Raw genomic sequence first — 24,024 nt, 5'->3', positions numbered from 1 at the left:
AAAGCAAACTATTTTCAATAAAGAAATACAATTAAACAAAAAGGAAAAATCATTTCTTTCTCCATCATCACTAGATCATGACCATCGACACCAGGTATCTCGGTGGCAGACGTTGATTTTGTATGATCCATGGATGTTGCAGGCTAGGCTCTAGTGAGAAGCATGCTGTTGTGCACCCTTGCTGCAGCTAAGCCCTGCCATGTCTTTGCTTAATTCTAGGTTTGTATCTTCCTACCAGAGGAAAGGTCTTTATTAGTGGATATGACATCTCATCTGACATGGTTCAAGTTAGAAAAAGCTTGGGCTTGTGTCCGCAGGATGACCTGTTGTTCCCAATGCTGACGGTGTTAGAACACCTTTATTTCTACTATGTGGTGAGCACTTCCTTTCTGCACTCTTCATATCTTCCAAGTGTGAACAAGGACATGAAGCTTTACTTTAATCAAAAGTTCATGCTGGAGGCACCAAGAAGGGCGAGCATATGTAGACAACTCTGTTAAATCCCTAATGTAAGAATTTTCTAACCACATGGTTAAAAACACTGCATAAACTTTGGTTCCTCTTTTTAGATAAAGGGAATACCTTTGAAGAAAAGATCTAAAGAAATTCACAGGATGCTCACCTCTTTTGGCCTGCTAGATAAAAGTGATACACTGTCAAAGGATCTTAGTGGAGGAATGAAGCGCAAACTCTCAATCATTATAGCTCTTATAGGAGATACTAAGGTAAATGACAGTTAAAACTGATTCTTGTGGGGATGTCAAGATGGTTCCATGATAAAGTACCTGCAGGTCATATGGAGACCTGCATTCAGATCCCCAGCACCCAGGTAAAAGTGCCAGATATGGTTGTAGGTGTCTATAGTCTCAACCCGAAGATGATATGGAGACAGGCAGATCCCCAGAGCTTGTTTTCCAACCAGTTCTGCTCATTGATGACTCCTGGATTCAACTTGAGACCCTGCTCCAAAAGATAAGACATAGAGTGATTGAGGAAGACATAGGACATCAGCCTCTGACATCCACACATATATGCACACATAGTAAGAAATAAAATATAAAATGGGTCTTTATTCCTCCAAATGCAAACACAAAAGCTGGCATAAACCCAACTCTCCAAAACTGTAAGGAGAGGGCCTTCATTTTATTAATGTAGCTGACATAATGTGGTCATATTTACGACAGTTAATTATTTAGCAGTTATTCGTCCTAGGATGGGCTAGAGTTCATATCTTTGCTTAAATATGTCTCCCATGTACAGTAGGTTATCCCACATGCAGCAAGCATGAAGTAAATGGAGCCATGATTACTTATTCTTATCTCTAGGTGGTGATACTTGATGAGCCAACATCTGGCATGGATCCAGTCTCAAGGAGGACCACCTGGGACCTCCTTCAGCAATATAAAAAGAACCGTACAGTCCTGCTGACCACACACCACATGGATGAAGCTGATGTGCTGGGTGATCGCATTGCCATCATGGTCTCAGGGACCCTGAAGTGCTGTGGCTCTTCATTTTTCCTGAAGAAACTATATGGTCTTTCTATATATGATTCTTTGGATATTGGTGCCATAATAATATTTTTTAGCTAGGCATGGTGGCATGTAATTACAACTGTAGTGCTTGGTAGGCTGAGGAAGTAGAAATGATGAGTTGCAATCTCTACATAGTGAAACCTTGTCTCAAGAAACATTATTTCAACATCACTTTCGTTCTTTTTTGTCTTCTCTGTACAGACCTTTCTATATTCTATTGCATAAGATACCAAGGTTTTTGGTCCTCATTTCTGGTTATAATTTAGACATAACCTATCTATTCATTTTTTCTATTCTGATCCAATAAGTATATTCTGACTTGAAAGATGCTCTTTTTTTGATTCAATGAATGTAATTATCGTATTTATTTCTTACACATGGTTCATAATAACTGATAGTTTGTCATAGGGGCACAGATCTAATGCATTGATCAGTGGATGTTTATAGGGACAAAAGGCAATGACCACTCTGATATCTGACATTGTTTTCTCATTTAAACATTGATATCAAATCCCCACTATTAAGTTAAATTCTTTCTAGTTTGGTTTTAAAAACTAGTCCTCAAATGTGGCAGCTGGTCAATCAAAACTTATTGGGCAAGATGTAAATGAAAAGTAGGATAAAATAGTCTTGACTTTAGTGAGTATACAGTCTGTTTGGTTAGTAAGACTAAATTATTTCCAGGTCTAGTGATACAGGCCTGTAATTCCAGCAATTCAAGAGGCTGAGGCAGGAGGATTGTGAGTTGAAGGAATGCCTGGGTTACAGAATGAATTCCAATCAAGCTTTGTCAACTTAGGGGAAATGTCTCCAAAAGTATAGAGGGCCCGGGGAGATGGTTTAGTGGAAGAACGAAGATCTGAGTTAGGATCTCCAGCAACAATGTAAAAAGCAGGGCATGGTGGTCTGCGCCTGTAGCGATGTAAAAAGCACCTGTAACTGCAGTGATGGGAGGGCAGAGTCAAGGGGATCCCAGCACTTTTCTGGCCAGACAGTCTAGTCAAGCTGGGGACCCCTAGGTTCAGTGAGAGACCCTATTTCAAAAAAATAAAAGTATCAAGATCCAACTGGGTTTGGCACTTCCTGGATTGCCGAGTCAAGTTGGTTTCTTCTGGCTCCACCTTGTATTCCACCGGGGGCATCAGAGTTTTGTAATGGAGGATCACTCAGAATAAGCTAAACATTAACAGTGCTGCGTGCTAAGTTCTTTCCAACATTGGCAACTGTTTGATGATACAGCGTTCATGTGTGTCTTCATATCATAGAACAAGAAATACCTTGTCTTATGCAGTTAACAGACCTGAATTGTGGAGATTAAACATGCTTTAGCAGAGAATATTCAGTGGTTTCATTTGACCTTCTAAATGGAAATTTTCAGGTGTGGGATATCACCTAGTCATGGTGAAGACTCCTAAATGTGATGTTGAAAAAATCTCCCAGCTGATTAGGAGTCATATACCAACTGCTGAGCTGGAGATGGATGTTGCAGCTGAATTGTCATTTATTCTGCCAAAGGAGTACACCAACAGGTAAAGACCCAGAAATGCTGCACAGTAGCCACTGGGTCACAAGAAACCACCATGACCTTTCCAGGCTTCCTCAGGCTTGGCAAATAGATTCTTGCTACTTGCCTTTTGAGATATAGTAGTAAGACCACTTGCTTTATAAGATTTCACTGATTTTACAGAAGGATAGATTCCACAAAAGGTAGCATCCATAAGAACTTCATGTCCAAGCATTGAAACCTGGGATTAATTAATGATGAGATAGGGCACTATATTGATATAGTCTTTTCTTCTTGATAAGTAGAGACAAATGGATGTATTTTGTTCTTTTTTATTTTTGAATTTAAATTAGAAACAAGGTTGCTTCACAAGACAATCCTAGGTCCCACTCCCTTTCCCTCCTCTCCTCCCATGCCCTCTCAACAACCCTCAACCCCCTCCCCCAATTCCCATGCCTTTCCCCAGGGAAGGTGAGGCCCTCCATGGGGGGTATCCATAGTCTGTCATTTCATCCATGTCAGGGCATAGACCCTCCCTCAAGAGTCTGGGCTGAGAGTGCATCTCACATTGTGGGATGGGCACCCAAAGTCCATTTGTATGCCATGGATAAATAATGATCTACTACTCAAGGCCCCATAGACTGCCTAGGCCTCCTCACTGACACACACATTCAGGGGGTCTTGATCATTCCCATTCTGTAATTCCAGCCATTAGTTTGTGATTCAAGAGCTCCCCCTTGTTCAGGTCAGCTGTTTCTGTGGGTTAAACAAGCCCAGTCTTGAACCCTATGCTCATCAGTCTTCCCTCTCTGTCTCTGGGTTCCTTGAGTTCAGCTCTGTGTTAAGCTGTGGTTGTCTGCCTCTGCTTCCATCAGTCATTCGTTGAAGGTTCTGTTTCCCAGACTCTCTGGCAGTGGGATTGTAGGCTGGCACTCCCCTGATCCATGTCGAAAATCCATATATGAGTGAGAACATACAATGTATGTCTTTTTGTGACTGGGTTACCTCACTCACGATGGTTTCCTCTAGTGCCATCCATTTGCCTGCATATTTCAAGATTCCATTGTTATTTTTCCCACTGAATAGTACTCTATTGTGTAAATGTACCACATTGCCTCTATCCACTCTTCAGTTGAGGGGCATCTAGGGTGCTTCCAGGTTTCCAGGTTCTGGCTATTACAAATAATGCTGCTATGAACGTAGTGGAACAGATGTCCTTGTTGTATGAATGTGCATCTTTTGGATATATGCCTAAGAGTAGAATTGCTGGGTCTTGTGGTAGATTGATACCCATTTTCCTGAGCAATCTCCATACTGACTTCCAAAGTGGCTGTATGAGTTGGCACTCCCACCAGCAGTGGAGGAATGTTCTCCTTTCTCCAGCATAAACTGTCATTGGTATTTTTGATTTTAGTCATTCTGACAGGAGTAAGATGGTATCTCAGAGTTGTTTTGATTTGCATTTCCCGGATGGCTAAGGATGTTGAGCACTTTCTCAAGTAACTCTCAGCCATTTGAGACTCCTCTATTGAGAATTCTCTATTTAGTTCTGTATCCCACTTTTAAATTGGATCCTTTGGTGTTTTGGAGACTTGCTTCTTGAGTTCTTTGTAAATTTTAGAGATCAGCCCTCTGTAAGATGTGGGGTTAGTGAATATCTTTTCCCATTCTGTGGTCTGCCTTTTTGTCTTGTTGACTGTGTCCTTTGCCTTCCAGAAGCTTCTCAGTTTCAGGAGGTCCCATTTATTAATTGTTGACCTCAGTGTCTGTGCTACTAGTGTTATGTTCAGGAAGCGGTTTCCTGTACCAATTAATTCAAGGGTACCTCCCACTTTCTCTTCTAAGAGGTTCAGTATGGCTGGATTTATGTTGAGGTCTTTGATCCATTTGGACTTAAGTTTTGTGCATGGTGATAGACATGGATCTATCCACATTCTTCTACATGCCAGCATCCAGTTATGCCAGCACCATTTGTTGAAGATGCTTTCTTTTTTCCATTGTATATTTTTAGCATCTTTGACTAAGATCAGATGTTCATACATGCATGGGTTAATATCAGGGTTTTCAATCAATTCCATTGGTCTACCTGTCTATTTTTGTGCCAATACCAAGATGTTTTCTGGACTATAGCTCTATAATAGATCTTGAAATTAGGGATGGTGATACCTCCAGATGCTTTGTTGAATAGGGTTGTTTTGGCTATCCTGGGTCTTTTGTTTTTCCATATAAAGTTGATTATTGTTCTTTCAAGGTCTGTGAAGAATTGTGCTGGTATTTTAATGGGGATTGCATTGAATCTGTAGATTGCTTTTGGCAGGATTGCCATTTTTACTACATTGATCCAACCTATCCAAGAGCATGGGAGATCTTCCAATTTTCTGGTGTCTTCTTTAATTTTTTTCTCTAAAGACTCAAAGTTCTTGTGATTCAGGTCTTTCACTTGTTTGGTTAGTGTTACCCTAAGGTATTTTATTTTGTTTGTGGCTATTATATCTGATTTCTTTCTCAGCCCTTTTATCGTCTGTATATAGTAAGGCTTTTCTTGAGTTGATCTTGTATCCTGCCACTTTGCTGAAAGTATTTATCAGCTGTATGAGTTCCCTGGTAGAGTTTTTTGATCACTTTTGTAAACTGTCATATCGTCTGCAAATAGTGAAAGTTTCTAATTTGTATCCCCTTGATATCCTTTTGTTGTCTTATTGCTCTAGCTAGAACTTCAAGGACAATACTGAAGAGATATGGAAAGAGTACACATCCTTGTCTTGTTCCTGATCTTAGAGGAATCGCGTTGAGTTTCTGTCCACTTAGTTTGATGTTGGCTGTTGGTTTGCTGTATATAACTTTTACTATGTTTAGGTATGTTACTGTTATCCCGGATCTCTCCAGGACCTGTATCATGTAGGGGTGTTGGACTTTGTCAAAGGCTTTTTCAGCATCTAGTGAGATGATCATGTGATTTTTGTTTTTCTGCTTGTTTATATGGTGGATTACACTGACAGATTTTCATATGTTGAACCATCCCTGCATGTCTGGGATTAAGCCTACTTGATCATGGTGGATGAGTTTTCTAATGTGTTCTTGGCTCCTATTTGCCAGTATTTTATTGAGTATTTTTGCATCAATGTTCATGAGGGATATTGGTCTGAAATTCTCTTTCTTAGTTGTGTCTTTGTGTGGCTTGGGCATCAAGGTTTTTGAAACCTCGTAGAAAGAGTTTGGCTAAGGCCCTTCTGCTTCTATTGCGTGGAATGCTTTGAGAAGAATTGGTATAAGCTGTTCTTTGAAGTTCTGATAGAATTCTGCACTGAGGCCATTTGGACCTGGGTTTTTTTGTTGTTGTTTAGGAGACTTTTGATGACTCCTTCTATTTCCATAGGGGTTATAGGTCTATTTAAATTGTTTATCTGTTCTTGATTTAATTTTGGCAAGTGATAGCTATCCAAGAAGTTGTCCATTTCCTTTAGATTTTCCAGTTTTGTGGAGTACAGGTTTTTAAAGTATGACCTGATGATTCTCTGGATTTCCTTAGTGTCCGTTGTTATGTCCATCTTTTCATTTCTAATTTTGTTAATTTTCATGTTCACACTCTGCAGTTGCATAAGTTTGGATAAAGGTTTGTTTATTTTGTTGATTTTCTCAAAGAACCAACTCTTCCTTACATTGATACTTTGTATTGTTTTCCTAGTTTCTACTTTATTGATTTCAGCCCTCAGTTTGATTGTTTCCTGGCGTCTACTCCTCCTAGGTGCCTTTGCTTCTTTGTGTTCTTTCAGTTGTGCTGTTAATTCTCTAGTGTAATTATTCTCCAGTTTCTTCATGTGGGTACTTAATGCTATGAACTTCCATCATAGCACTGGTTTCAAAATGTCCCATAAGTTTGCGTATGTGTGTCATCATTCTCATTGAATTCTAGGAAGTCTTTAATTTTTTTATTTCTTCTTTGACCCAGGAATGGTGCAATTGTGCATTACTCAATTTCCATGAGTTTGTAGGGTTTCTGCAATTTGTGTTGTTGTTGAATTCTAATTTTAACGCATGGTGGTCTGGTAAGACACATGGAGTTATTCCAATTTTTTTGTACCAGTTGAGGTTTGATATGTTGCCAATTATGTGGTCGATTCTTGAGAAGTTTCCATGTGGTGCTGAAGAGAGGTATATTTTATTTTATTTGTATGGGATGTTCTATAGATGTCTGTTTATCCCAATTGGGTCATAATTTCTATTAGTTCCTTTGCTTCTTTGTTAAGTTTCTGTCTTGTATTTCTGTCTAGTAGTGAGAGTGGGGTGTTGAAGTCTCCCACTATAAGTATGTGGGGCTTTATATGTGATTTGAGTTTTAGTAATGTTTCTTTTACAAACATGGATGCCTTTGTATTTGGGGCATAGATGTTCAGAATTGAAATTTCATCTTGGTGGATTTCTCCTGTGATGAGTATGAAATGACCTCCTTCATCTCTTTGATTGATTTTATTTTAAAGTCTAATTTGTTAGATATTAGGATTGCTATCCCCACTTGTTTCTTGGGTCTATTTGATTGGAAAATCTTTTCCCAACCTTTAACTCTGAGGTTATATCTGTCTTTGAGGCTGAGGTGTTTTTCTTGTGTGCAGCAGAAGGATGGGTTGTGTCTTCGAATCCATTCTGTTAGCCTGTGTCTTTTTATGGGATTGTTAAGACCATTAATGTTGAGGGATATTAATGGCCATTGATTGCTCATTCTTCTTTGATTTGGAATGGCTGTTGTTGGTGGAGTTATATGTAGATTTCCATCCCTTTTTTCTTTTGGTTGTTCGTAAGGTAGCATTATCTATTGCCTATGTTTTTCTGGCTGTAGTTAACTTCCTTGGAGGTTTTCTTCCAGAACTTTCTGTAGGGCTGTGTTAGTGAATATGTATTGCTTGAATGTAGTTTTGTCATGGAATATCTTGTTTTCTCTATATATAATGATTGAAAGCTTTGCTGGGTATAGTAGTCTGGGCTTGCATCCCTGGTATCTTAGTGTTGGTAGAGTATCTATCCAGGACCTTCTATCTTTCAGAGTTTCCATGGAGAAGTCAGGTGTGATTCTGATAGGTTTGTCTTCATATGTTACGTGACTTTTTTCCTTAGATGCTCTTAATATTCTTTCTTTATTTTGTATGTTTGGGGTCTTGATTATTATGTGGTGAGGGGATATTTTTGTGATCCACTCTATTTGGTGTTCTGTAAGCTTCTTGTACTTTCATTGGCCTGTCTTTCTTTAGGTTGGGAAAGTTTTTTCTATGATTTTGTTGAATATATTTTCTGCCCCTTTGAGGTGGTTTTATTTACCTTCTTCTATACCTATTCTTCTTAGGTTTGGTATTTTCATATCCGTATTTCCTGGATATTTTGTGTTAGGGATTTGTTGGACTTAAGATTTTCTTTGGTTGATCAATCTATTTCCCCTAATGTATCTTCAATGCCTGAGATTCTGTCTTCCATCTCTTGTATTCTGTTGTTTATGCTTGCAACTGTAGTACCTGACTGTTTGCCCAGCTTTTCTATTTCCAGCCTTCCTTCAGACTGTGTTTTTTTATTGTTTCTATTTCAGCTTTCAACCCTTGCATTGTTTGAATTGTTTCTTGCAATTTTTGCTTTGTCTTTTTGTCCATTTATTGCATTTTTTGGTTTGTTTTTTCTTCTATTTCTTTAAGGGATTTTCCCATATCCTCTTTGAGAGCCTCTATCATTTTCATGAAGCTGTTTTTAATGTCATTCTCTTCTGCTTCATTTGCATTGGAATGTTGGAGGCCTGCTGGTGTGGAGTCTCTAGAATCTGGTGGTGTCATATTTGTTTTTCTGTTGCTGACTGTGTTTTTGTATTGTCTCCTTCCCATCCCCTCTTCTAGTGGGTGCCCCGTCCCCAACCCCACAAGACTCTGATGCCTCCATTGTGCTTTGTATTTCTGTGAGTTCAGAGTTTTAGATTCCCTTTATACACGAAAGCATGTGCTATTTGCCTTTATGTGACTGTTTTTTAACTGAAGATATTGTCTTCTAGATATGTGCGTTGACACATATAATGACTCTTCTTTTCCTTCCTTATCTTTAAAGGCCATATAGTAATGCTGTACTGTGCACTTACACAATGTAATGTCATTTTTTAAGACCATGTTGCTCCTGTATCTCAGATACTGTGAGTTATGCTGTAATGAACAAAGGAAGGGGTGTTGATCTTGATTCATTTAGCTGTATAACTAGAAGTTTAGTTTTCTGGGAATGTCCATAGGAATATTTCCATGCTAATTACAGCACCTCCAAGGATACATGAATGAAAGTCACCTTCACTCCCTAACTTCTCCAGAATTTTGTCTCTCTTCTAATAGCTGTTCTAACAGGTCTGACATTTGCTGTGTTTTTAATTTTTATTTCCTTGGGGTTTTCTTTTTTCTTTTTTTGGTTATGTTAAAAGCTTGTAGATCTTCCTTTGAGAAATGTCTATTTATGAGTTTCTCCATTTTGACTGGATTGTTTGTTTCCTTGGTATTGAGTTCCTTCTACTTCAAATATTAGCCCCTACAAAATCTGTAGTTTGCAAATATTTACCCCCAAATGTGAGCTGTCTCTTTATATCAACATTTAGAAAGTTTTTAGCTTGAAGTACCCCCCCATATTACTATATAAGTAATCTCATTGGCTGTGCTTTTTAAATTTTATTTAAGAAAAAAATATTTTTTCAGATCAACATCATGGAGGCTCAACTCTGTTTTCTTCTGGTTGTTTTCCAGTTTTCACATTTAATTTCATCCATTAGGGTATGATTTTTTGGTTTTTGAAACCAGGTCTATGTAGCCCTGATTGGAAATGTATGCTGATTCTTTTTACATATAGAGTGAGGTTCAGTTTAATTTTCTTGCTTGAGAGTGACTTTCTCAATGTCTTTGTAGAGCATTGTTAGCATTGACTGTTTGCTCCAATGCTTCCTGCTCTGTCATACTGTTCAGTGTCTGTCTTGGTGACTACTGTAGTTATCTCTCAGATTTTGGGGTTATGTGATGTGATTGATGTGTCCAACTGAGTCCTCTGCTCAGGTTCTTTTCAGTATTTAAAATCTTTATGTTTCTCTGAGAAGTTTTGAATAGTTTTTCTATTTCTGTGGGAAAAATCCAAAAAATGATAATAAAAATGATGCTTGTAATTCTTGTGTTTTTTTCTGATTTTTCCATTTTTGTCTTTGCTGTCTAATATATATATATACACACATATATATATATCCTTTCTTACTTAGCATTGTATTTTATTTTGAAATCACTTATTATATAAAAACTGGAATGATGTTGATAATAAACGCACACATAGAGAATATAACAGAAGCTTTTCATTAAATGAATGAATAAATTGAATTAAAGGGTTTAAAAATTCCTCATATCTATCCACAGAAAGAACCAGTTCTAACTGCTAGATTTCTAGGACAACCCTGAAGCTACACTTTGCATTTGTTAGCACGTACATGTGCACACTTGTCACCATCTTGGAAAACACATTAGAATAATGTGTGAACCTTGCTCTTGCCTCTGATCTTGAGAGAAAGGAGTTTGTATCCAACTTCAATTCAAATTATAAGTAACTTCAGCCAGAGGTTTCCATAATGGATTTTGTGTCTCATGGCCACTCCAGTCCTTAGGAAGAGTGGAGGCTCTCAAGAATGGCGATAACCTGAAGCAAGTAGATTTTAAAGAATGAGGTTCTAGGACATTTCAGAGCACCTAGTCTTGCACCAACACACACATGTGCTCAAGATGGCTCAAGACTCCCCTGGTTTGGAGATGGGCAGTTTCCACCCAGTTTCTAAGTTCTAGGATTTTTTTCCATTTTCTCTTTTGGGTGTGTTGTACTTCTTATTGATTTATAAGTATTTGTCCTATTTGCTTTAGTGTTTCACAGAAGCCATGGCATGTAGTAAGTGAATTAAATGTTAACTAGCAGGGAAAGCAGAAAGTCAGTATGTACAGAAAGTTAAGCAACTTGGTGGTGTAACTTCCTTCTGGTGTTGCACATTCATGATTTGTCAGGAACATGAAAGCCACAAACACCAGGAGCATTTCAGTGATGCATTAACTGCACTCTTTACACAGCTGAGGGAAATCAGCCCAGAACATACATACATACATACATACATGTGTGTGTGTTTTCACACACCTGTGTATATGGGTGTATGTATGTATGTATGTATATATGTATATATATTATATGTGTGTGTTTGTACAAATACTGTCTCTGTTATCTTTTAGATTTGCAGAACTTTTCACAGTCCTAGAAGAAAGACAAAAAGAACTGGGCATCACTGGCTTTGGTGTCTCCATGACTAACATTGATGAGGTTTTCTTCAAGTGAGTACCTATGCCCTGCCCTATGTCAGGTGACATCATCTGCTCTCTGTGATTCCCAGCACGTGTCTTTGGAGTAGTCTTTGGTCTCCCAACTCTTCTTGTTCATCGTGTCACATGGAGGCAGCTTCTAAAGCACTGTTTTGCCCCAGAAGCCCTTAATATCTTCTTATACTGTGGCTTCTGTTATTCTGTGTGGCGTTTCTCCTTTATAATGCACATGCATGTACACACACACACACACACACACACACACACACACTTCTCACATAGAAGTCATGAACTAAAGAGGACAAATTAACCATGCACCCATTTGCTTTGTAAAGTAATCCATACATTTATTTGGTCTAAAAAATTAGAAAACAAATATATTAGAATTCTATAGAATGAGAAATATTGTAAAAATAGAGCTGCAATTATCACTATAATTTTGTAGTACATAGAACATTTAGTAACTCTTACCCTAGAAACAAGGAATACTTGGTTTGGAACTTTGTTCATGTTTAGTTTATTTTGTGACTCTGGGCTGGGGCTGTAGATTGGTGGACAAGTTCTCTTCTGGTATACACAAAGCCTTGCATTCAATCTAGAGTACCAGAAATTTTGGGATGCTGAGGATTAAACCCTCAGGCCTCAAGAATACAGGAAAATTGCTTAACCATTGAGATGCAATGTTTCTCCACACTTATACCCAAAGCATGTTTCCCATCATTAATATTATCATTCTTTATAACACTCATTAAAATGTCTCTACATAGGGCAGGAGCTAGGGAACTACTATTGTTGTTAAAAGTTATTTCTTAATATATATATATATACATACATACATACACAAAAAGACGCATATACTAACAAGTGTGTGTGTGTGTGTGTGTGTGTGTGTGTGTGTGTGTGTGTGTGTTTGTAGGGTCAGTAATCCGCCAGACTTGAAGTTGAATACTGAGACTGTCCATTCAGCTTCCAACCAAAGCACACGTGAAGATAACCAGAATATGAATGTGCCCAGGAATTTTGATAGAGCAGATTATCCAAGAGGACAATTTAATTCTTCATTCAATACTGGGGTGAGCTCCTTCATTAAGAATATAATTCGGGTATGTTTGTAAGGGATAACAAATGACATTTCACTTTGTTAGCTTAATTCAGAAGAGTTGTGGGGCTCTTAGAGCAAGCCCATCCACACAGGGAAAAATTTATACAGAAATCCACTTAACTGTCTAACTCAGCTGGGAAATAGTGAAGGTAAAAGCGGGTTTGTTTTAATTGTTTTATTACATTTATTTACTCATTGTGTGGGGGTGTGTGCACATGTGTACAGGTACATGTGGCGTCAGTTTTCTCCTTCCTTCATGTGAGTTCTGGGGATGGAACTCAGCTCCGCAGGTTTTGCAGCGTGCACCTTTATCCACTAAGCCATCTTGCCAGCCAAGATTTCCTTTCACAGTTGTTATTCCTCATAGGGTTACTTTAGTTTTCAGAACTGTTAGTCCTCTCAGTTGGGGAAGAGTGCTAGTACAAATGATGACAAACACTACTCTCACACACAGACAATATTTTACCCTAGGTGTTGCTGAGGCACAGAATCCCTGTTAGCATGGGGCTGTTGCCTCATTGTCTAACATCTGTTTTATTGTTGTCCTGATTTATCTTCCTTAAAAATTTTTTAAGTGTGTACAGCGGAGAATCTTAGACCATGAATGTATTTCTTAGAAACAATTCTTATGTTTTACCCATGGGACTTGGGAGCTTGTGAAATAGGGTATCATATACAATGAAAATCTTGAGTTAAAATGTAATTCCCTGTTGTCATTTACTGGATGGTTGTCTTTGGTCAAGCTGAGTTAATGTGGATGAGGCTGTTTCAGGAGTGGAATATAGACAAGTGTGCATCGTACAGCATCTGACATGAGATGGATGCCACAGCGTGCCACCTCCTCTCCTCTCCCTGCTTCTCTTTCTCCCAGACACAGATAGACTCCACCTGATCCCTGGGTTAACATACTCTTTGTTTTCTCAATCTAGAAATATATGTAAGAACTAATCTAAAAGCAGAAGTTGCCTTCTTCCTGTCAGGACAATAATGGGAGAGAAAGTTTCTCCCTCCACATTTTAACTTATTTCTAGGCAAAGATAGCACCAGTGTGACTCTTTTATTTGGAACATGTTGATTAATTAGGGATATTTTCTGACTCTGTATTATAGGATGGGGAACTCTGTCTATGTGCTGGGGAACATACAATAATTGTATTTTAAAATTTCAATGAGCTTAATATGTTCTTCTTTGACTCTCAGATACCTTTTAAAAGAAGTATGTATTTGAAGCAAAGTACCTAATTGAAAAACAAACCCATACTCAGCTACAGATTGCCCCCAAAGTTTGATAAATATACAAAATGTATGTTTATGTACACTTTCAAATTAATCACAGGGATTGTTTTGAATTTAGAGGTTAAATGAAAATATACTGGGTACGCTACAATCTTAAATAAAATCCTTCTGTTTCCTAGTGCTCTGCAATCCTGTAAACCAGAGATTAAAAACTGTCCATAGAAACTTCATACAGAATGTAATGTTGAAAAATGGTCTTTAATGTAAGAGAATGGGCATAGTGTTCTGCAAACAGGCACTATGAACACACTAATGACTCCCATCTGGGGACTTTCACAATAATCAAGTTAGGTATCAGGTTGTAATGCCTTCAGAGGACACAGAGTACCTGGTCTACCAGCTGTACTCTTCCTTCTGCACATCTGTCACCACACAACTGAAGACGTGTATGCTAATGACTTCCATCAAGATCTGTGACTACTGTAATGCTGCCTTCTCTCTCTTGTAGTGTGCTCTTTACACCCAGCAGTTCAGGGCCATGCTCATCAAAAGGGTAATGTACTCTTGGCGCAACTGGAAACTGCTGTTGTTGCAGTTGCTGGCACTTCTGGGTCTCATGTATTTTCTGATAGAAGGTATAAGCTTCCCAACACGCGAAATGCCTGCCAGGGTGATGGACTTGGAGCAGTACGGTGAGACCATTGTGCCTTTCTCAATTTCTGGAGATCCTAATTTGACCCAGAGTTTCACCAAAAATCTTGAGATCATGTTAAAGGCTAAAAACCAAAAACTTCATGAAGTGCAAGGTAAGTGTATTGCAAACAGATAAAGACTGTCAGTAGATTAAGACCTGCTTATCTAAATTGAAAGGATAGTCTCACCTGGAATGTTTAACTATTTATTTCTCTCCTCTCTATCCCTCCTCTTTCTTCTCCTCCTCTCCCATCTCATCTCCCTCCATCCCCTCTCTTATTTTGTAATCAGTTTCACAAAGCCAGCCAGTCATAGACAAGAATCAACCTTCAAGGTTATTATTATTATTAGTAGTATTAGTATTATTAGTATTATTATTATTAATCGAGGTACTCTAAGATAGGAAGGGTTATCTACCATAAGGAGGAGCTAAAAAATTTTAGGGAAATTAGGACATTTAGAAGCAGTCACATTTCAGGAAACGGGGCAAGGGGGTCTTCAAAGATTTGAAGCCTGTGTTCTTCTAACTACAGAAGTTATTTCCCTGTGTAGACACTGTCTATAAAACCTGAGAGGGCTATTCCTCTTCAAAAGTTCCAAGTTCTTGAATATGTAAATTAAACATTGATTTAATTTATATCTTTGTCAAGTACACAATATATATGTATATATTGTACATAATATTGTCCAAAATAAGTCTTAATACAATTTAAAAATTAAAACCACATGAAATATGTCTTCAGATATTGATGGAATAAAACTGGAAATCAATAACAGCAAGAAAGTCATAAAATTCAAGCACATAGTAGAAATAACATACTCTTAAAGGACTGTTGAGACAAAGAATTTGTAAGAGAAATAAAAGATCCAAATATGAAATAATAGCACATCAAAATTTGTCAGATGTATTAAAAATGCTAATAGAAAATATTTAACTGAGAAAAGGTATGGTATCAATAAACCTAATCTTACATTTCAAGTAACTAGATGAACAAAATAAGCCTCTACTATCAAAGACATTTTTACATATGTTGAGAAGGAAAACAGAAGGCTCACTAGCCCAATGACATGTTAAAGAGGGGACATTATAAGGAGGGTCTCTGGTAACCTTTATAACACAACAAATAAGATACACTAAGTGAAATAAACAAAATTTCAGTAATTCACATGCTACCAAGATTCAAATATAAAAATATGAAGTCTTAGTAGGTCTGTAACTGATGAGAACATTAAGCTAGTAATAAAAAAAATCTGCCTTAAAAAATCAATCCAAGACCAGATATCTTTATCAGTCTCTACTAAAAATAAAAAAGCTGAATTCCAACCTCCTCAAAATAGTCTGAAAAAAATTGAAAAGAATAGTTCCAAACCAATCCTATGAGGCCAGAATTCCTTCAATACCCAAAATAGGAAAAGGTATTATGAGGAAATCAAAGTATGAGCTGATATCCTGGATGAGTGCTAGTGCCAAAGTTCATAACAAGGAAGTAGCAAATAGTTTAGTGGACCATTTAACAAAATAATATTCCAGAATCAAGTAGAACTTCATTCTTGAGAAAAGACTGGAAGACTTTCCTTGGGTTAGGAACTTGACAGAGAGAGCAAGTAGATTTTCTTACTTCTACTCATACGCTTAGAAAATTTAGTCAAGAAATAAAAAAAGACACCCAGCTGGGGATTATAGAGGTAAAACTATTTTTGATCTTATATGCAGAAATCCATAAATAGAACACACACACACACACACACACACACACACACTTTGTTAGCTGTAATAAATGAGTATGCCAATACTGGGTTGTTTGTTTTCTTGATGCTTTTAGTTCTTTATATACTCTAGATATTAGTTATTTGCCAGGTGAATAGATGGCAGTGATTTTCTCCTGTTCTGTAGATAGTGTCTCCACTCAGTCAACATCCCCATTGCAGTTTGGAAGGTTACCAATTCTCTAATATTCAGCCTGTCAAGTATTGACTTTATTTTCTGAGCAACTGAAGTCCTATTTTTTGCCTATGCATGTACCTTGAAGTATTTTTCCTACTCTTTCCTCTAGCAGTTTCACAATTCTTGGTCTTATATTAAGACTTTTTTATCATTTGGAGTGAGTTTTTATGCAGAGTGAAAATAAGAATTTAGTTTCTTGAGTTCTTTGTAAATTTTGGAGATCAGCCCTCTGTCAGATGTGGGGTTAGTGAATATCTTTTCCCATTCTGTGGTCTGCCTTTTTGTCTTGTTGACTGTGTCCTTTGCCTTACAGAAGCTTCTCAGTTTCAGGAGGTCCCATTTATTAATTGTCGATCTCAGTGTCTGTGCCACTGGTGTTATGTTCAGGAAGTGGTCTTCTGTACCAACTCATTGAAGACTATCTCCCACTTTCTCTTCTAAGAGTCTCGGTGTGGTTGGATTTATGTTGAGATCTTTAATCCATTTGGACTTAAGTTTTGTACAAGGCGATAGACAGGGATCTATCTGTAGTCTTCTGCATACCAATACCCAGTTATGCCAGCACCATTTGTTGAAGATGCTTTCTTTTTTCCATCGTATAGTTTTAGCTTCTTTGTCAAAAATCAGGTGTTCATAGGTGTGTGGGTTAAAATCAGGGTTTTCAATTCGGTTCCATTGGTCTACCTGTCTATTTTGATGCCAATACCAAGCTGTTTTCAGGACTATAGCTCTATAATAGAGCTTGAAGTCAGGTATGGCGATGCCTCCTGAAGTTTCTTTATTGTATAGAGTTGTTTGGCTATCCTGGGCTTTTGTTTTTCCATATAAAGTTGATTGTTGTTCTTTTAAGGTCTGTGAAGAATTGTACCGGAATTTTGATAGGGATTGCATTGAATCTGTAGACTGCTTTAGGCAAGATTGCCATTTTTATTATGTTGATCCTACCAATCCAAGAGCATGGGAGATCTTTCCATTTTCTGGTATCCTGTTTGATTTCTTTCTTTAAAGACTCAAAGTTCTTGATATACAGGTCTTTCACTTCCTTGGTTAACATTATCCCCAGATATTTGATGCTGTTTATGGCTACTGTAAAGGGTGATGTTTCTCTGATTTCTTTCTCAGCCATTCATCATCTGTATATAAAAGAACTCAAGAAGCTAGTCTCCAAAACACCAAAGGATCCAATTAAAAGATTGGGAAAAGATATTCACTAACACCACATCTGACAGAGGTCTGATCTCCAAAATTTACAAAGAACTCAAGAAGCTATTTTCCAAAACACCAAAGGACCAAATTAAAAAGTGGGGGACTGAACTAAATAGAGAATTCTCAATAGAGGAGGCTAAAATGGCCAAGAGACACTTAAGAAAGTGCTCAACATCCTTAGCCATCAGGGAAATGCAAATCAAAACAACTTTGAGATACCATCTTACTCCTGTCAGAATGGCTAAAATAAAAAACACCAAAGACAATTTATGCAGGAGAGGATGTGGAGAGAGGGGAACACTCCTCCACTACTGGTGGGATTGCCAACTTGTTCAGCCACTTTGGAAATCAGTATGGAGATTCCTCAGGAAAATGGGTATCAATCTACCACAAGACCCAGCAATTCCACTCTTAGGCATATATCCAAAAGATGCACATTCATACAACAAGGACATCTGTTCCACTACGTTCATAGCAGCATTATTTGTAATAGGCAGAACCTGGAAGCAACCTAGATGCCCCTCAACTGAAGAGTAGATAGAGAAAATGTGGTACATTTACACAATGGAGTATTACTCAGCAGAAAAAAAAAAACAATGGAATCTTGAAATTCGCAGGTAAATGGATGGCATTAGAGGAAACCATCCTGAGTGAGGTAACCCAGTCACAAAAAGACAAACATGGTATGTACTCACTCATATATGGATTTTAGACATGGATCAGGATAGTGACAGTCTGTATTTCCACTGAAAGAGAGTCTTGGAAACAGGAAAGAACCTAAGAGAGATATGCATGGTATCCAAGAGAAGAGAAATGAGGCAAGATCTTCTGAACAGATGGGGTACACGGTGAGGGGTGTGGGGGAGTGGGAGCTGGGAAGAAGAGAGGGGGAGAAGAGGAAGAGAGAGTAGGTCATGGGAAAACAGGAAGGTTGAGTGGGGGGGGTAGAATAGAGGGAAGAGGAAATCATAGGTTAGAAGACAGTTCAGGCACCAGTGTGACCTCTAGTGATCTAAAGGGATGACATCAACTGGTAAGCTAAGCAATAGTAGAGAGACCACCTCGAATGCCCATTCCTGATAATGAACTTGATGTCTATAACCATCTTGGAGCCTTCATCCAGTGACTGATGGAAGCAGAGGCAAATACCCACAGTTAAACACTGAACTGAACCCATGGAACCCAGTGACAGAGAGAGAAGAGCGATGAGCAAATTGGCAAAGAATGGGCTGGCAAAACCAGCAGAGATAGCTGATCTGAACAGGGGAGAGCTCTTGGACCCCAGACCGACAGCTGGGAGGCCAGCATGGGACTGTTCCAGACCCCCTGAATGTGAGAGTCAGTGAGGAGGCCTGGGCAACCTATCATGGCCCTGGGCAGTGGATCAGTGTTTATCCCTGGCATACAAACGGACTTCTTGTGTCCATAACACAAAGAGGGATTCTCTCTTAGCCTGGATTCTTAGGGGAGTGCCTGGACCCTGCCCTGAGTAAAATGATATCCCCTATGTGGAAAGAAGTGGCGATATGGTTGGAGGCTGGGGGGGGGGGATAGTGGGGAGTGCGGGAGGAGAGGAGGGAGAGGGAACTGGGATTGACATGTGAAACAAGCTATTTAAAATTAAAATAAAAAAATTTGTTTCCTTCTCCTGTGTGTAGATTTTCCAATTATCTAGTACCATTTGTTAAAGAGGCTTTCTTTTCTCTTTAATATTTGGAGAATTTTTGTGAAAAGCAGGTGACTGACTATAACTTCATTGTTTTACTTGTAAACCGTATATTACATTAATCTACATGTTCAATTTTGTGACAGTACCATGCTTTAATTTCTGTTACTATACCTTTGTAATGCACCTTGAAATCAGCTATGGTGACAACTCCAGACTATTTTTTTTTTTTAAATTTGCTTAATATTTCATTAGCTATCTGAGGTCTTTTGTTCTTCCAAATGATTTTAATATGTTTTTGTGACGAATGACATTGGAATTTTGGTGAGAACTTCAGTGAACCTGTACATTGCTTTGGTTAAGATCTCCATTTTCACAAAGTTGGTTGTTCCAACACGTGAGCAAGGAACAATGTGACTGTTAGAGTTGTTTTTCAGTTAAACATGGGAGGCAAGGACCCCGGCACACTTGGGAGAGATTATTTACCCTGTACATAAGCATTCAAGGGTTTGTGTTAAATTAGTTGAGTTAGAAAGACCCATGCTAAAAGTATATGGAACCATTTCTTGGGCTTGGGCCTGGTCTTCATAAAAAGGAGGTAGGCAGCCTAGCACTAGAGTTTATCACACTCCTGCCCTACTGCAGATGTGATGATGTCATCAGCGCTTCCACTTTGACTTCCTTTCTATGGTGTACTGTGTGCCAGAATAAACCCGTTTCCCCTTAAATTACTTCTCAGGGTATTTGTCACAGCAGCAGGGAATAGCAAGTTTTAGTTTTTCTTGTGTAGGTCTTTCATTTCATTAATTAATGTCATGGTATTTTGTAGACAGTTGTGAAGGGACTATCTCACCTGGCTCTTTTCTTGGTGTGCTTGTAACTGGTATTTAGAAAGGCCACTGGTTTTGTTTCTTTTTGTTTGGTGTTAACTTTGCATTTTTCTACTTTGCTAAGTACTTATCAGTTCTCACAGTTTTCTATCAAAGTCATTATTATCTTGTATAAAATCATGTGATCTGTAAATAGGGACACTGACTTATTTTCCTGTCTGTATTACTTTCATTTGTTGTCTTATTATTCTAGCTAAGACTTCAAGGACTATATTTAACAAGAATGAATTATGTTAACATCCTATTTGTGGTGATATATTGTTTATGATTTATTAGAACTTGACTAAGAATTCAGAAAAGCAAAGTCAGCCTCAAGCTATAGAGATCAGGCAGAGATGATACACACCTTTAATCCAAGCAGCCAGAAGCTAGGAGGTGGTGGTGCACACCTTTAATCCTAGGACTCAGGATTAAGAGATAGATAGATCTCTTTGAGTTCAAGGCCACCCAGGGATACACAAGATTGAAACAGTCCAAAAGAGTAACAGATCACATGCCTTTAATCCCAGCACTAGGTGGGTATAGAAGACAGAAGTAGGGTCTTCAGTAGTTAGTATGAGGCATTCATTCCCCAACCATGCTGAGGAGAGATTACAGTCTTGAGGCTTGATGAGAGCTCCTGAGACAGGATCAGCCCATTCAGTCTGAGTTTGAGGTAAGAGCTAGTGGCCCCATACTTTGCTTTTGTGAACTAAAGCTAGAAGTTTGAACCCCAATATAAGTTGCTGTGTCTTTTATTAATTCGTGTTACGCTGGTCTTGTTTCTGACTTTAGCAAAAATGCTTTGAACTTTGTTCATGTAATGTTGGCAATATATCTGTTTGTCCTGGTTAGATTTTTCTTGACACAAGCTAGAGTAATCAATTGAGAAAATATCCCTATAAAATTAGCCTGTGGGCAAGTCTGGGGAGAATTTTCTTGATTGATGATTGGTGCAGGAGGGCCCAGCTCACCTCTGGGCAGGTGGTCCTGAGTTTTATAAGAAAGTAAACAGAGAAAATCAAGAGAAGTAAACTTTAAGTAGTTCCATCATGCTCTCCAGGTCCCTGCCATGAGTTCCCGCCTTGATTTCCCGTAATAAAGGAGTATGACCTGAAAGTTATAAAGTGAAATAGATCCTTTCCTTCCCAAGTTGCTTTTGGCCATGGTGTTTTTATCACAGCAATAGAAACCCTAACTAAGACACTGTTATATGTAGCCTTCATTATGTTTAGAGATGTTCCATCACTTCCTAGTTTCTTCAGGACTTTTATTGTGAAGGGGTGTTGAATCTTGTCAGTAAGTCTTTTCTGCATCTATTAAGATGGTCATATGATTTGAATTCTGCCCTAGAGTCCACGTTGGATTTTGCAAAAGGCCTTTTCTGAATCAATTGATACAATCATGACTTCTGTAGTTGTGTTTATCTGTGATGAATGTGATTATTTATGTATGACCCAAGCTAACTTGATCATTGTGAATGATCTTTTTGATGCAATCTTGAATCCAGTCTGGCAGTATTTTGTTGAGAATTTTTACATGTATGTTCATCAGAGAGCTTGGTGTATAATTTATTTCTTTTTGTTTTGTCTTTATTTGTTTTTTTGTGACAAGGTTGCAATGGATTCATAAAAACAGTTGCAAGCATTATTTCCTTTTCTATCTGATGGAATAATTTGAGTTAATGGTTTCCCTCCTCTTCCTACTCTTCTCCTCTTTCATTCTATCAGTTAAGAATCTAAAAAGTATTTTTAGTTTTGAGGCCATAGGTAATAGCCTCAGGTCATAGTTTTACAAGTCTGATATAAATGTGAAGCTTACTTGTAGGAGCTTACCTGTTTAGAGTTTAGATTTTTATTTTGTGCCTGTTTGGGCATATTTCTAATTCTTAATTTGTGTCTTCTTGGATTCATAGAATCTCTGAAAGTTCTTACAAATTTGGGACTTTTTAACTGTTTGCTGTAATTCTTACCACACTGATTTGGCATGCTTTATCTTTCTACAAAGATGGGACAGAAAGGATTATACAGATTGTTGAAGTTAAATCTCTGATTTTTTTCTTCTTAAATATTCACAATTCCAAGTAACTCTCTGTTTCTTCATGTAGACTTATTTTATGTTTTAATTTAGTCTTCGTATTCTCTGAGGAAGAGTTTGATTTTCTATGAGGTGATTTGTAAAAGTTAGACTTTGCAGTTCTTACAAACATTTTCATGTAGAAATGGAAAGCTTTGAGAGTGAGAAAGAAATTTGAGAATGTTAATATCAGTAACTTATATTTTAACTATTTTAGTGAAATTAAGCTAAAAAGTATAAAATTTGTGTGGCTGAGTGGTTGATTCTTGGGGTGAGTGGCTAAGGTGTATTGAGGTTGCTGTGAAGTGCCCAATAAGTAAACTATTGGGTCATTTCTCTTTAAAAAAGGTGGTCACCTTGTGTGGTGGCATACAACTTTAATCCAAGCACTTTTTTTATTTATTTTTCAGTTTAAATTTAGATAAGAAACAAGGTTGCTTCACAAGTCAGTTCCAGGTCCCTCTCACTTTCCCTCCCCTCCTCCCGTGCCCTCTCCCCCCCCCCATTATCCCCTCATTTCCCCAGGGAGGGTGAGGCCCTCCATGGGGGTGTTCATAGTCTGTCATTTCATATAGGGCAGGGCCTAGACCCTTCCCCAATAGTTCAGGGTGAGAGTGCACCTCACATTGTTGGATGGGAGTCCAAAGTCCGTGTGTATACTTGGGATGAATACTGATCTACTGCCCAAGGCCTCCTCACTGACACTCACATTCAGGGGATCTTGATCAGTAATCCAAGCACTTTAATCCAGGCAGATCTCTGTGAGTTCAAGGCCAGCCTGGTCTGCAGAGAGACTTGTAGAACATCCAGGGATATTCAGAGGAATCCTGTCTCAAAACTAACCAACCAACCAAACAAACAAACAAACAAAAAACAACCAAACAAAAAACCCATCCCCCACACAAAACAAAAAACAAAATAAACCAACAACTCCTGAAATACCATGTAATCAGTGATTTTTATCGCAGCTGGCCTTCTGACCACTATTGCTCTTCCTTCCAGGTGATGTGCAGAAGTACTTGAAGACAAATAAAGAATGCATTTATTCATGCATCATTGCATTTTCCCTTGATGTTACTAGAGACAAGAAGACATTTATCTTTTGGTTCAACAATGAGGCATACCATTCATCATCATTATCCTTGTCAGTTTTAGACAATATTATTTTTATGTCTCTCTCTGGCCCTGATGCCACCATTACTGTTTCCAACAAGCCTCAGCCTCAACCTGTCATTCAGGACAAATCTGATAAAAGGTATGTATATTTTTGTTAACCCGGGATAGTTTAAATTGATCCTTTTCTTCCTGTCTCACTATGTTTGTAATAAGTACCATTGTACTTTAGTATTGTCATTATACCATGTGTGTTCTTTATTCTTTTGTAGATACATACCAGGATTCGAGATAGTCTTTAACTTACTCTTTGGGATGAGTGTGTTTACCAGTGGCTTTTGCCTTATGACAGTGACTGAGAGAGTTAGTAAAGCAAAGCACATCCAGTTTGTGAGTGGAGTCTACACCTTTAATTTTTGGCTCTCTGCTCTGCTATGGGATCTGACTATCCATTTTGTTGCCTGTGCTCTATTGCTGGTAAGTATTGCATGTGTTGTCTTGAGGGCTGCCTCTCATACACCATAGACATTTTCTACTTGTCTGGCATTTACTAAAATACAAATCTCTCCAGAAGGGATAAAATGGCTTGACTAATCAATCAAGTCAAAGAATCTATTGTGGAATATTTCTCAAAGTAAAAAGAAAATATTTCTCTTGTATTTTTTTAAAGGAAACAGCTAACTCTTGACATATTTGACCATCAGTATGAACCACCTTCGAAGCTGTTTTCTGTATAAAAGG

General features: G+C 38.1%; 1 protein-coding gene across 3 annotated transcripts in view; it reads left to right on the top strand.

Moving 5' to 3' along the window:
* The window catches only part of LOC101828403 (ATP-binding cassette sub-family A member 3), a 115,566-nt gene that overhangs the window by 50,553 nt on the left and 40,989 nt on the right, over positions 1–24,024 (top strand). For all 3 annotated transcript variants that reach the window (XR_005880710.1, XM_040755408.1, XM_040755411.1), the window contains exons 13-21: positions 220–374; positions 570–725; positions 1,326–1,536; positions 2,914–3,064; positions 11,292–11,390; positions 12,295–12,451; positions 14,224–14,521; positions 23,173–23,425; positions 23,556–23,760. Coding sequence is in view for 2 of the 3 variants with exons in the window: in XM_040755408.1 (XP_040611342.1) it covers positions 220–374; positions 570–725; positions 1,326–1,536; positions 2,914–3,064; positions 11,292–11,390; positions 12,295–12,451; positions 14,224–14,521; positions 23,173–23,425; positions 23,556–23,760 (1,685 nt within the window). In the remaining variant the exon portion in view is untranslated. The remainder of the gene's footprint in view (positions 1–219; positions 375–569; positions 726–1,325; positions 1,537–2,913; positions 3,065–11,291; positions 11,391–12,294; positions 12,452–14,223; positions 14,522–23,172; positions 23,426–23,555; positions 23,761–24,024) is intronic.

The sequence above is a fragment of the Mesocricetus auratus genome, unplaced genomic scaffold, assembly GCF_017639785.1.
Source record: "Mesocricetus auratus isolate SY011 unplaced genomic scaffold, BCM_Maur_2.0 Super-Scaffold_4256, whole genome shotgun sequence".
Lineage (NCBI taxonomy): Eukaryota > Metazoa > Chordata > Mammalia > Rodentia > Cricetidae > Mesocricetus > Mesocricetus auratus.
Note: the sequence above shows the minus strand (reverse complement) of the source record. Positions and strands in the feature narration are given on the sequence as shown.